The 15,235-nt window shown below is 44.2% G+C and overlaps 1 protein-coding gene across 1 annotated transcript in view; it reads left to right on the top strand.

Annotated features, from left to right (window-relative positions):
• pacrg (PARK2 co-regulated) overlaps positions 1-9,901 on the top strand; it is a 125,734-nt gene extending 115,833 nt beyond the window's left edge. Inside the window, exon 5 of the mRNA XM_063909713.1 lies at positions 9,725-9,901. Coding sequence (XP_063765783.1) covers positions 9,725-9,885 — 161 coding nt within the window. The 3' untranslated portion in view covers positions 9,886-9,901. The remainder of the gene's footprint in view (positions 1-9,724) is intronic.
• Positions 9,902-15,235: the final 5,334 nt, after the last annotated feature.

Below are 15,235 nucleotides of genomic sequence, written 5' to 3'. Positions count from 1 at the left end.
AAAACTAAACCAACAGACAAGAATTACTAGTTATATAATCGGTAACCTTATTTTGAAACCTGCATTTGATTGTACCCCCCTAACCACATTCAAAGTGTTCTTTGTGTTTTCATTTATCAAATACAATTCATCACAAGCAGCGAGAATCCTGTTTTTATCAGGAACCTTTCTCTTTTTTCCTGGCATATGATGTATTCTCAGGACATTAACTTGACATTACATTAATTTGTTTATTCACACAATTTAGAAAATAATGTGAGTTTTAACGTACTATATGTTCATCCAGGCTTGCACAATAGAGGTGTTAATCTAGTGTTAAACAAGCTGCACTGTTATGTTTCATGATAAAGCCTCCATATTTCTGAGGAAATTAAAACAATGAGTAGTTTTCGTGTAGCAACTTAAACATATGCTCAGCGTTACCATCAAGATATGTAAATGAGAGGCCGGTATCCCCCACATATGGACACCTGTTCCCAGAGCAGAGGTACACTACTAGCCAAGCTGTTTCTTATGAATATTAATTCCTTCTCTATTAACTTCTGTTACTGAAGGTCGCGAGCCACCCGGAATAGGAATGAAAATACGACCTGCTTTTTATGTATTATTTGTGACAGCCATTAACTCGCTGTCAATGCACGCCCGGATCTGAGGAATGAAGGATGTTGTGACATTCTCATTTTAAAACGCGTTTAGGTGGACATATTCTTTGAACTCTGGGATCAACTTTGATGCTTTGATGGACTGAAGCATGAAAAGCGTGCCGATGCTTATTGGATTCCTGTCAAACATGTGAGAAAGTAGAAGACAGTTTTTCTGATTTCATCTGTGGGAAAACAATCAATTGCTTGATGCAACCACAGACAACATTATTAGAGGAGTGAGTTGAGGGGAGGGTATTATCGGACGTAACCTGTGGGTCACAGCTAACAGGAAAGGTGTGTGAGGTGATATTTTTGCACATGTTCTTCATGTGTCAGGCCCTTTTTCAAGTGATAGCATCAAATACGTGTTATCTCTGCCAGGCCATGTGCACCCGTGTGTGTGTGTGTGTGTGTGTGTGTGTGTGTGTGTGTGTGTGTGTGTGTGTGTGTGTGTGTGTGTGTGTGTGTGTGTGTGTGTGTGTGTGTGTGTGTGTGTGTGTGTGTGTGTGTGTGTGTGTGTGTGATTATGTTTATCTGTCTCGCTGTCTGTCGGCAACTTATCTTGCATACCACCGGATCAGCCTAATATTGCTCTATTGCTGACTCCTCACACCTCTTAACTGGACCCCCAAGTGATCAACAACTGCTTCATTAGCAGAAAGCATTTACGGCCTCTGGCTAGGGCAAAAAAAAGCCTTACTAGTCCGTTGCAAGCCACATATTTTCCTTTGTTGTTCCGCTAAAACAAACATTTATACAAAGGCTTTGTTGTGAATAATTGCTGATTAATTCCAAACTGAACATGTTATAATCCAATACATAAAGGCATTATATGAGCTGAATAAACCCCTTTTTGTAATCTTTGCTGCTACTTTGATTGTGAGATTCGAATTGAATGAGATTTAACTGTTTGTCACACATATGCTATCTATGAGTCCACCTATTGGTTTATTAAAGATGATGTAAAGGGTCTTGTTTGTATAAAACACAAATAGACAGTGTATCTTCTGAATAAATATGTCGTCGAATGTTTGCTTCCCCCATTGGAAAGTTTAAAGGCAAGGCAATGTGGTGTCAGTGTTGACATGAAACCCTTTCCCATGGCCTCAGACTCGCTGTGTTTTCAGAGCTTTGTGTATGTGTGTGTGTGTGTGTGTGTGTGTGTGTGTGTATATGTGTGTACGTGTGTGTGTGTGTGTACCTATCGGTATTAGTGAACCTTTGCATATCAAAGCGCAGTGCTTGTTTGGCTTGTGTCCGGGTGTGCGCACTGCACACCGCGGTGGCCTTTAACGCCTGTCCCTGGTGCAGATCGATTTTGTGCCCAGCCAGCAGCCCACTGCTAACCTTGAGGTAGGCTTGCGTAATGAGATCGCATCTGACGGCATTGACTCACACCTGACAGCACTGACACTCTCCCCCCGGCCGGGGAGAGACAGACACAGAGTGGGGAAGGCTGGGTCCTCTGTGGACGACTGTACTGTTGAAAGCTTCGATTTGTTTCCTCCTTACTTCCCTGTAATGTATATTTCCACCCTCCAAAGCTGCTGCGGTTTTGGAGGGCTACATTTTTTGACAAAATAACAGACGATGACTGTAAAAGACATATATTTATTCAGATTAAGTTACACCAGTTTTAAATCAAAACATTTTTTCCAATGTGATTTAAATTGGCAGTAGATTGCATCACTTCAATCTTCTTTAGCCAATAATCCCTAACTCACAAGGCCGCTCTTGGTACTGTCACATGGTAGCTGCTGCGTGAATGTTGCATGATAACCGGGAGAATTCAGGGTGGACTTCTGTTTTATTGGAACCTCAGCCGCTGCAGCTCTTTGATGTGCGGCACGGTTGAATTCAGAGTTCAGTCACTGTGGTGTGGATCTGTAGGCAGCGCTGGGCTATGTCTGGCGCTCTGTAGCACCCTGTCTGTATTTTCTGGTCCAGATTAAAACCTCTGCTACTGCGGGCTGCAAAGATAATTTCTCACCAAAAGCACACTCTCACGTTTGCACCCTGAGAAATCTGTAATTTCATTTGAAAATAATTAAAAAGTAGCCGTCGGTATGATACATTTGTGAACACAAGATGAATCCCCCAATAGGGCTGACCGTACTGAAGCTCACAGATGCATGTATCAGGCTACAATTGGATGCGATGGGACTGAGATAACCATTATCTGAGTGAGCGGGTAATTGAAACAATAATGGACACGTTAACAGCTTGGAAAATAGCATTGATCCATCATCTAAGATGAGCCCCCTTTGTGCATTAAAGCCATGACTAAATGGTGCAAACTGATATTGCTCTCGGTCATGGCTAGGTCTACTTGGCTAATTGAAAAATAAATGAGCAAGAGGAGAGTTGTGAGGTGTGGAATAGTGATTCTTCCACCTTGAACCAGCAGCGCTTTAAATCCCACCCACAGCCTGCATTTTCTAAAGATAGATTAGCCAAAGACATGGGCACGATTTTACGGAAGTGTGGAATTGGAATTCAATTCCTGTATACCTACGTACAGATGTAGACTAGTAAAACAGTGGGAGCCAGATCAATGGGAATCTAACAGCCTTAGCTCCTGTGCCGCTCAGGAGCATCCTCTGCAGGATGTTCTTCCACTGGTACTCTCGGCCGTGCATTCCCACCTTGACATGTTTTCCTCAACCGGGCATACTGCTTTGCTGATGGCGAACTTTGGCAGGGTTGAAATGGCACGGAGCTGCAGCTAGCCTATAGACGGAGCTGCTGCGCTGGATGAACAAGTGGAGAATGAGATCCCTGACCTACAGCAAAGGTTAGACTTCAGTAAGCATGAGCAGTCGGATGATGGCGGGAGCAGGTTGGAGGTTTAATAAACTACTGCTGGCCATGGATTGTTTTACTTCTCGGCTCACAACCGCGTGTGTGTGTGTGTGTGTGTGTGTGTGTGTGTGTGTGTGTGTGTGTGTGTGTGTGTGTGTGTGTGTGTGTGTGTGTGTGTGTGTGTGTGTGTGTGTGTGTGTGTGTGTGTGTGTGTGTGTGTGTGTGTGTGTGTGTGTGTTTCTGAAACTGCTGCCCTCATTCGGCTTGCTGTGTTAAGCTGAAATGCTGTTATTGATTACACACAAGGGTTGAGATGGAAAGCAACAGTGTGGGTATGGGCCAAGCTGTGTGTGTGTGTGTGTGTGTGTGTGTGTGTGTGTGTGTGTGTGTGTGTGTGTGTGTGTGTGTGTGTGTGTGTGTGTGTGTGTGTGTGTGTGTGTGTGTGTGTGTGTGTGTGTGTGTGTGTGTGTGTGTGTGTGTGTGTGTGTGTGTGTGTGTGTGCTCATGATTGTGTATGTGAGCCACAGTCAGCCTCCATCCATTAGGGGAAAGAGGGTAGGGGACTTTGGCAGAAGGGAATACCAGTGTGAGGGAAGGACGAGGCTTTGAGTAAACAAAGCGATTGTTCTGTAATTGAGTCCAATTTTGAAGTACTGGTACTTTTTTAAGTGCTCCTATTGTTCAAGTCTAAATGCATCTAATCCAATTCATATCAGAAGGAGATGCTCTTTGTGATTTCCTCAGTTTGATGTTTTGATCATAGCTATAATGCTTTTGTACTTTTTTTGTTTTTCTTTTACTATATTGCTACAATGTACATAACATGTCCTCAGCTGGGACACCACAGTGAGGAAAACTCCTAAGTGAACCACCTACTAAACCGCAAATATTTTACAAGAACAGATATTTGTCGATGAGAGGAGAGCTTACATTGATATTTTAATGTTGTTTTCCGTCTTCATCCTAAGAAGACCCACAAAAAGAAACGGTGGCACTGGGAAGGTCGTTTTATTGGCGTGAGCTGCGATACTGTTTAAGAATGGTCACCAACTACAGTGCCCCCCCCCCCCCTTGTCCTCAAGCACCACTTCCTGTCCCTCTGTTCACTTGCTCTCTCACTCTTTCTGTCCTTGTCACATGCAGTTACACACACACACATATCACTGTGTGTGTGTGTGTGTGTGTGTGTGTGTGTGTGTGTGTGTGTGTGTGTGTGTGTGTGTGTGTGTGTGTGTGTGTGTGTGTGTGTGTGTGTGTGTGTGTGTGTGTGTGTGTCTGTCCACATGTCTTTATGTGGTCAAACAATACCCACAGAGATAGTTAATAACCCCTACACTCACATACACACATACTGCTAGAATGTTCTCCTATACTCTGTCTTGCTGTCTTTACTTAGCAGACACCTGTATTTAGGAACACACACACACACACGCACGCACACAAACACACACACACACACACACACACACACACACACACACACACACACACACACACACACACACACACCTGGTGTTTCCCACCTCTCTGCCAGAGTGTGAGTCTCTTTATGAGAGGCCTGCCTGGCGCCTCACTGTGAGGCCCTTTTAATTAGAGCCCTGCTGTTAAGCACAGGCCTCCTCCCTTAGTCCCAACCACTCCTCACACACACACACACACACACACACACACACACACACACACACACACACACACACACACACACACACACACACACACACACACACACACACACAACACAAACACCTTCTGTCTCTGTCACACACTCGCCACCACGATGCTTCCTTCCCTCTCCTTGTTCTGGTGGCCTGGTTCACATACAGTATCAACAAAAATGTAGTTTGTATTAAGTGTATGTCATCCAAAATCCTTGGGAATATGAATTTTTTAAAGTATGATTGAGATCAGATTGTGCCTTCCTACTTAAGTTTGATTTTATTCATGAGAAACTGGAACCAGTTAACAAGAAAAACAATTGTTTGCATGCTCTACAATCTCACAAAATGAGAAACTGAGCAAGGACGAATAAACTTGAAGTTTTTAGCCTAAACAGAAATAGTATGAATGAAATCTATTTGAGGAAAACATTTGAGTACCATGACGTCATACCTTCTGTAAGACTACCCAATATGTTATGATGAAAATGTAATACTTAATACATATCACTTTTTTTAAAGGATAAGAAACAAGGGTAACACTTTACTTGAATGGGTGTTCATAAGACTGACATAACATTGTCATAACCATGACATGACACCTGTCATAAACATTAATGAATACTTATGACACTTGTCGTTAAAAGTCATTCGGTAAGTTATGTCACTTTTGATGCAAAGGTGACATTGTTTGAGATGTCCTTGTTATGACAACTTGACATAAACCAAGACAACAAAACCTGTCATAAACATGTCATGGCAGACCTAACTGTCAAACTTAAGAAAAACGTTTAGCTTGATATCTTAGTGCAACATTAAACCGTCATATATGGATGTCTGCTATGAATGTGTATGACTGATTGTCTTGGTTTATGTCAAGTTGTCATCAAGTAAAGTGTTACCGAAACAAGATACATATTTAATAATGTCACAAGGTTTTAAAAAGTGAATTCTAACATATTCCCAAAGGAAAATTGCGTCTTTGTTTTAGAAATGATATGGAAAAAACACACTTAAAATCCAATACAATGTGTGTTTTTATGCCGTCATGAAGCCCTGAAAAAGTTAGGATTGTCATTATGTGGTACGTGATTGGATAGAATGACAACACAATTTACCAAACACACTCAGTTGAGCAAGCTTCTGCACAAAAAAATATTCCTGGCACGCGAGCTGTTGGATCTCACCCGTAACCTGCATTCTCCGTTTCCCTTTTCAAGCTAGTCCAAACCCCTTTACAAAACAATCCCCAGGTCTCTCACATTCATTGATTCTCCTCTGCATCTGGCTGCTAGGATCAAAGCTCCATTGTGTTGGGGGGGCCTCTTCTCTAAGCTGCTTTTCCTAAGGAACTTCCACAATCAGGGGTAAGTTGATTAGGCAGGTGGGTTGATATTGTGTTGAATCTGGAATTCTGAGTTAAACTTCCCAAAGCTCCTGCAGTGTGTGTGTCACCCGGTTCCTGGCAGGGGAGGGGATTATAACCACACACTACACACATGATGCAGCTAACCTCGGCCGGAAATCCTACAATGGGGGTTATAGCACAGTGCTGGTATGTTAGGTTCACACAACAGCTGACAAAATATATAAAATAGCCAAGCTTGGCGAGCTACATTTTGTTGCTAACTTGTCCTAAGTTAAACTTAATCGAATGCTTGTTGACGTTGTTATGTAATTTAATAGCTCAGGGAACTGGCTATCGCAGGAAAGGTTTTTACTCCATTTTATCCAGTCAGACGGAAACAGGTGTACGATTGGAAAAGATGAAGCTAGCTTAGCATAGTTTTCTACTGCGCGTCAGGCCTCAACAAACGTAGGCCATCAATTTGTAGCTTCATGTCACTGCCTTCCATTGTAACGCTTCCTTGTTGCCAATAGTATTGCAGTTGTCATCCATTAAGCTACAGTTCCCAACAGTAACTATCCCCTAAAATAAACTCTATACGTCTGGAGGAAACACTGAGACTGCTTGTCATCAGCTTGATGTGGGAAGACAGGTTGTTTAGGACCGTGGAGAATAGGTGATGCAGTGCGAGCAGGGAGGCGGAGGAGGAGGAAGGCTGCAGCTGTTGGTCTAGGGTGGGTCAGAAGAAATCACAAAAACGCCCGAGAGAAGCAGACCCTGTAGATAGATAAATAGATAGATTGATTCCTTCAAATAGCGCTTACAATCCGGCCTTTCGATGTGACCGTCCTTTTCTTCCTCCGCCCTCTGTGTAGCAAATGCTGCTAACCTGAGAGTTCTGTCTGTCTGCGTCTAAATCGAGCCTTCCTCTTTCGCAGAGGAACAGACAACTCCTGCAAGAGCCCTTCTTCTGTTCACAGGGCCAAAGTTTTTTTCTATTGTGATGTGTTTCTCTCTTGTCTGCCCAGGGTTGCGGGTATTGCCATTAGCAGTAAAAAAAAAACAGCAAAGGACCCTCACCCCCTCCTCTTCCTTCTTCTCCCTCCATGCCTACTTAAACACACTTCTACCTTTTTTCTCCTCTTTAAATATTGAGAATCGTTGCGAATTCTTCTGGCCTCTTCCTTTTGATGCTACCGGCTCAGCTATAGAAATGCACTTTGAAGGGATAAAACTGTCAGTTTGGCAACATTTCCCCCCCCCTTTGCAGGACCCCCTTGCTCCCCCGCTGCAGGCCCCAATAAATGGGTTGGAGCTTTGTCTGGTTCCCAAGCCGCACCTCCTCTCTGGCTCCCAGTGTTCTCGAGTCTGAAGGCCAAGCTCTCCCTCTGGGCTGGCTTTGGCTGCTCATTTTCACTGTAACAGAGGGTGGCTCTCAACAGGCCTGGCTTTTTAACCTACAACAATACACACACACACACACACACACACACACACACACACACACACACACACACACACACACACACACACACACACACACACACACACACACACCGACTGTGGAAGTGACCCGTCATTTTTATTCTTTACATCTTTTAACCACTCTCCTGCTCCGATTACACACATGTCTGCACACTCATTCCTCTCTGATTGCTTTGCCTTTTTTATTTTATTGCTCACATGGATGCATTTTAGAGGCTATTTGAGCTAACTAGTAGCGTGCAGATGTCTGTGTTGTGGGAAGCTCGAGAATAAAACCTTAGTTTGGATACTATTCTGAAGGCTGCATTCCTGAGCGAATGCTGTTCCTGTTTCTCCAAAAGGAAGAAACAGTAAATAGCTGCTAAATGAAGCTGTAAAAGTTGCAGTGCGTCTCGAGGCCAAGCAGCGGTCAGAACATGGCTGGAGGATTCTCCCCCCGCCGAGTTCATGTAAAACAGGAGAGTGAACCCTGAGATCATAGACGTGTTACTGCCTAACAGCCCTCTTTATGGGATCGCCTCTTTGTGTTTTAATGAGGAGGCCATAGATGGGTGGCGAGGTGAGGATCTGTAGCGAGCGAAAGAGAGAGAGGGGAGGGGGGTGTTGAGTCCAAGATGAGTGATTAGAAAAGATTGAGAAGGAATAAAGGATGGAGTGCTAGGAAGAAGTCGTAGAGAGGTTTAATGTCTCCTTCTCTCCACAGGACCATTTTGCTAGCTAACTTGGATGTGTATGTGCATGTTTGTGTGTGGTTGTGTGTGCACGTGTGTGTGCCACTTTCCTCTCTATTTACCTCCCTGTGAAAAGTGTTTTGAGCCCCCAGTGCAGTGCCATGAGATTGGCAGTTTGCTGTGTGCTGATAAAGTCACGATGTGTGTGTGTGTGTGTGTGTGTGTGTGTGTGTGTGTGTGTGTGTGTGTGTGTGTGTGTGTGTGTGTGTGTGTGTGTGTGTGTGTGTGTGTGTGTGTGTGTGTGTGTGTGTGTGTGTGTGTGTGTGTGTGTGTGTGTGTGTGTGTGTTTAAGCGTGCCTGCTGGTGAAAGGGAGGGAGAACGTAGGAGTGGAGGCTGGACACCTCAGGAATGTTTTTTCGATAACAAGTTCCCCCAGCGCTCCAGAGCTCTGTTGTACAATTATGTGTGTTTTACAGCACTGTGTGTGTGTGTGTGTGTGTGTGTGTGTGTATGTGTGTGAGTGTGTGTGTATTTGTGTGTCCTGGGGAGGAGAGGTTTTGCAGCTTTCTTTCTGTACTGTGATTGGCCACTTGTGTATTACGCTATAGTCTTTTTTGTTGTTTACCGCACAAAAAAAACACCTGAAAAATGCAAAAAAAATTAAAAACACACACACACACACACACACACACACACAAACCCACACACATTCCTACCTGTGGAGAGACTCCAGGTCAATGCTTATGCGTAGTGTGCATCAGCGCAGCGTTGTGCAACAGCAGAGCCGTCTCTAGCTCGCACGTCCTTTACGCCTCCCTCTCTCTGCAGGCTTGCCTCATTAAACTTTCAGCTGAACAGTTAAAAAAAAACGCTGCTGCTGTTCAGTCCCAACTGGCCACGGCGTGAGAGCAGTAAATTAAATTCAGTCTGTCCACTGGGTTTGAAGTCAGATGGAAGGATGGCATTTGCCGTCTCTCTCTGCAGCAAAACACCGCGGCCACAGGTGGTGCTTCCTGAGCCCTGACATCAGCCTCACACTCTACAGTGACCCTGACAGAGCTGGAATATCTGTGTTTTTTTCTCATGCCGCCTGTCTGACTCTGTCTCCTTGTCCCCAGTCAACTCCGGAGATGGCATCGACTACAGCCAGCAAAAGAGGGAGAACATTGGGGATCTGATCCAGGAGACTCTGGAAGTGTTTGAGCGCTACGGAGGAGAAGACGCTTTCATCAACATCAAATACATGGTGCCCACATACGAGTCCTGCATGATCTGCTGAGCAGGGGAAAGGGAGGGGGGGGGGGGGGGGGGAGGGAGGGGGGGGGGGGTGTTCCTGACATTAAACAGACTCCTGACTTCACCTGATTCTCAGTTCTCTTTATCTTGCCCCCAGCGCTAAAATTAAACTCTTATCACTTCCTTTATCGTAGCCCTTGCATATTCTAGACGTCTCTTCATTCATTCTCTTTTTGTTTCTGAGCTGATCTTTACTCGGCTCCACTTTGCCGTGCTCAAACCTCTCTGCTCTTTAGCATATCCTTTCAAATCCCTATTAAATTCAGCACACTTGTACACTCTGTCTCTGCGTATTAATCACAATCACTTATTAATACAAATAGAAGCCTGACAGAACAGATTTCCCTCATTGAACTACAAAAGTATGTTTAATATATTAGCCATGCATTGTTCAATTTTTCACTGCTTTCGTGATTTATTTAGCCAGCTGATGAAGAATTCCTTGATGCACAGTGACTTTTATTTCAAACAGCGATATGCGTCAGATGAGAAATGTGACACTTTGATCGTGTTTAAATTGAAACTTACATTATTTTGACTATCAAACGCTCTCCTCTGCTTGATGCAGACTGTACAAAGTTATTTTTTTGCTCACAAGGAACAGCAGCTGTTGCCAGCTTACATTTTCATCAGCTACAGCAGATTCCATTGCACAGTGACACAATTTCAAGGAAGGAAAAGTGTCAGGTCCACAGAAACTGCTCAAACTGCTCCTGCTACATTCTTTGCCTTTTTAAAGCAAGCTTTCAAAATGTGTCAAAAGACGCATTTCCGCCAGAGCTTCACTTAGATAAATGTAACATTTTGAAATTCAAATATTGAGTATTTGACTTTTTCTGCGCGGAAACTGTAAACACCTGAAAGCTGTTATCTCTTAACCGTGAAACTTTTCATTAGATAGGCACTATTTCAGCCTGGGAGGTAAAACAAAGAATATTGTTAAGATCCAGGCCCGTCTTTCCATAAACTCTTGTTGTACATCTGCAATTTGTCTTCTCTACAATCGCTTGTGTTTCGTTCTACAACTGTACCCATTCTGTCACAAACACAGCTGGAGACGAAGCCTGTCTGAACACACAGGGAAGAACGCATAGGAATGTGACTGGCAGCATTCCTCCAGATAACACCCCAACACTCACACACACATACATGTTTGGTAACCATCCTTTGAACTCAAAACCCCCAGTGATCTCTGTGAACCCTCGGAGAGCATGTGGGCTTATTCGTGACTGTTTCTGCATGACAACATACACATTTTAGATTTGTTTATCCAAACCAGCCAGTACCTAAGAATCTTTATCATCTTTAACCAATTTCGTAGCTCCTCACTGTGCTTATTTAAGGTGCTCTCTCCCACTGTCCTCTCTACTGCAAAACATTCACAGTGGAAACTTCTTCCCTGCCACAATAGAAGTTTTAGCAGCCATAATTCCCCCCCACACACATATACATATACAACCCTTGGACCCACGGGGGAAACATAGCGTAATTGATTTCTGACACTCACAAGGACAATTGCATGTCTCTTATTGTAAGTCATGTCTCCAGCAAAAACGACTTTACAGGCCCGCAGAGGAATCTATTCTCAAGCAGAAGACAGGTTCATAACGCTCATATTTCAACCTCAGCACATCTTGAAAAGAATGCTACTGAATAGCTGTTCCAAGCTGCTGAACCCAGCCGTGCTCCTCTCCGACTGTTGCCTGATCTGTGCACTGAAAGACGAAAAGGAGTGCAGCGTAGTCCCCTTTCAACAGTAAACGCATTATTCACCTTAATAACTGCGGCTGCCTAACAAAACAAATGTAACAACAGTGCAGGCACATGAAGCACTGTTAAAGGCGGGTATTATTTCACCTCTGTTGCTGCCGAATGAGCTGATCGAACTCTGAACAGCCTGCGGTTTTGTCGAACTGTATCAGTGACGCCCCGCTGTCCCGCTTCACCTGTCCAATTTTACTTAGCCACAGGCTAGCAGCTGGCCAGCAAAGGAGGGAGATCTTTGAGGTAGAGGAGTACTAGAAAAGAAGGACAAAGTAAAACATGACTTTTGTTAAGCTTTTTTTTTCACAGTGCTTCCATTTTGCATTCCAGAACTCGTCAGAACCTTACATCCCTCCATATGTTCATCATAGTCTTTGCTTCAAGCCAGCCCACAATGTCATACAAGCCATATTATACAGAAATTGCCCAGAGTTCACTTCACTTCTCCGCACTTAAAGGGCCAGGCAGTCTGATTGCTTTGGCTCAATTAGGTCACATCACAGGCGCTAATGGGCAGTAAATGCTAAATGGTGTCCATTTCAACCTCCTCAGGAACCCACCGAAGCTCATTAAATAAGGTGACAGTCTGGAGAGAATATTGTCCCCAATCAGGAGCTACACACACATATGCACATGGTTTAAGCATGCAGACACAAACACACACACACACACACACACACACACTGTATAATGCCAAACAATGCCAAACAACAACACCAAGCTGTAATTGCTCATGCAAGTAATAGAGTGAACTGTGAAATGAACAGGAATGGAGGAAGCCAATGAGGTTATTTGGCCAATCAAAGGCATCAATGCATGGCTGGTCCAGGCGCACAGGCCTGAAAGACCAAGCATGACATTACTTGAATTTCTCGCTTATATCGCTCTGTTTTCAAACATGAAAAAAAGGCTTCAAAAACATATGCAGCATTGAGTCGAAATTGTCCTGATCATCATAATCTAACCCTTTCCCCTTACTCATAATAAGCAATTGATCATTTTGTGACTGCGGGTGCCCCAACATACACAAGAAAATAAATTGCTTCCCATTCAGAGTATTTCCCCCAGTCATAGAGCACAGGTTGTAACATCATGCTCTACTTCCCAACGGCGGATAGTATCTGTCGCAGATAAAGTCACATTATTATTTCCAGCTGAGAGGATTTCAGGAGTTGTTTTCATTGTCCATTATGAAAGATCTGCCTCATGGCATCAGCCAACAATGGCATTGATCGTGTTGTTCAGCCATTATGCAACATCTTCATCTTCTGTTAGATTTTCCTTATCCATGATAAGTGTTATAAATTATTTCTGGCTTTGCTAAACATTCACAAAATGAAATGTGAATCACTTTCTGATAATGTTCTCTCTGTGTGTTTTCCAATGTGTTTCTAGTGAAACACTCCCTGCTAACTAGATTTTGGAAAACACATTCCATGTATCACTAGGTCACCTCGAAATGCCTCTGAAGTGGTGCATTTGGGGTCTTACGACCTCAACATTAACCACTGAGTGTGTAGCGTGTGTAGCGCTCCTGCACACCTTCCTTCGTCCTTACAAGGGTGGAATAGCGTTCTCTAAAGCACGACCTGGCCTAATCCTTACTCTCCAATGCAACTGGACTCCCGAGGTCAACCCTAGACGATGTGAGGCTATGGGTACTCACTCAGCTCCGGGGTTATTATTAGCCTAGCTAGCTCAGCCCCTCACAGCAGCTGCCACTGCCCTGCAGCCAGCAATAACTCCCACTGTGGAACACATGCAAGCCGCTTCACTGATGGAGATAAAAGCATTGCAGCGACACGGGACGATTTATACAACTCATACACAGATCACAGTTGACTATGCAGACAAGTGTTTACATGTGTATCTGGCGTGTGCCCAACCAGCTACTCCAGCCATCAGGTTGTGCCGTTATCTCCAAAGAAACATTGACTTTCTGAAAGCTGGCACCACGGAGCTCAAGTTTGTCCTTGTGCAGCTCCGTCTCACCACATCACAGCAATGGCAGGCCAACAAAGGCTTTTGTATTGCGGTGAGCTGCGCAACAAAAGCTACAAAAACACACTGTTAGCGTTCTGTTGATGGAGGAGAAAAAGGAGATTGAGGAAAGTACAGAAAAGACAGACTGGCAGTCCAAGATGAGTGCAGCGCAGAGAGAAATGAAGGCAAGGAGAGACTGTGTGGGACGCGTTGGGCTGGATGGATGGGGGTAAGTGGGATGTTGTGTCACCTGGTAGAGAGAGCTGTCTAGCTCTGCCCAATCCTGAGATTGAGGAGCGACCAGCTGCGGAGAAAGGAATAACAGACCAAGTGGCGGAGGATGCTGACTCCACCACTTGGTTATCCGTTTTCCCTCAACAACTGGCACAACAGTATCATCCAGTCCCTTCTCCAAACAAACAAGCCCATATGTTGGCGTCTCCCTGTGTTGTAAATCAAATAATTCATCCATGTGATCAAAGTGGGGTTACATGTTGCAACATAACCCATCATACAGGGGAGGATCTATTAAGCATTCTGGATGTCTTCATCTGTCTTCCCCTTTATCACTTCCTTCCCTTTCTTTCTCTTGTCCCTTTTTTTCTGCTGAGCTGTGTCTTTTTTTCCGATGTTATAGTCTCAAAAGGGAGATTGTTAGGACCAGAAAATAAATGCCCCCCCTGGAATAATTTGTCTTGTTCACGTCTGCCCGGGCGGAGTCCATGCTCATTCAAGGAGCTACTGAGCATGTGCGGGACGGGACAGCACAATGGATATTTATCTCTCTGCCTCTCCATACTGCCAGGTGTCTGATTCGCAGGCTTAACTCAAGAGGAGGAAAATTGTAAACACTTTAAAAGAGGAGCTTGTATTTTGTGTCCTTTGTGAAGTCTTCGGTGAAGCTTCCCTTAAATATTAATAAAGTCTGCGAAAAAAATCTCACATCCTGATTTACTGTTGAGTCTTGTGAGCAATTCTCTTATCTGTGCTAATGTGTGTTTAATTCCCAAAGGAGAGCGAGCCACAGGATCAATCCTTCTCTGAACAAACGTGATCAATGAGGATTCTTCCCCTCTCTCTGTCACTCTCCTTCAACCGTTTTCTCTGTTCTTCTTCCTCTCCTGCAGGTCTTATCGCTCACAAACACTCATTTCTTTCCCTGCTACGGGCTGGCAGGTGTGCACCAACAGGAGAACGAGCAAGTAAACAAATACAAGCTTCTTTAGGAGGAGCAGGGATGGTTCCACACTGTTAACGTTTTGCGGGGACAGATGCAGCATCAGCTTGACTTCTTTAAGCCGCATTGACACCAATGTGTTCCCCACAAGGAACGGAATGAGGAGTGGGGGGAAACTTGTTTACCTTAAGACTTTAAGTGTTGCTTACTGTAAAATAGTAAAGTGTGATTTTAAGTGTCATTTCCTCCCGTTGATTTATGATTAACAGGTTCGAGGTGAGACTTTGGGGCTTTCTATACCACAAGTGGTTCCAGCTGTCACCAACCCCCCTCCCACCACCCTGTCTGGGCACCAAAATGCATTTCCATCACGGAATTGCCAAACCACTGGAGCATCTAGGGTACAACA

This window comes from Eleginops maclovinus, chromosome 19 (genome assembly GCF_036324505.1).
Source record: "Eleginops maclovinus isolate JMC-PN-2008 ecotype Puerto Natales chromosome 19, JC_Emac_rtc_rv5, whole genome shotgun sequence".
NCBI lineage: Eukaryota > Metazoa > Chordata > Actinopteri > Perciformes > Eleginopidae > Eleginops > Eleginops maclovinus.
Note: the sequence above shows the minus strand (reverse complement) of the source record. Positions and strands in the feature narration are given on the sequence as shown.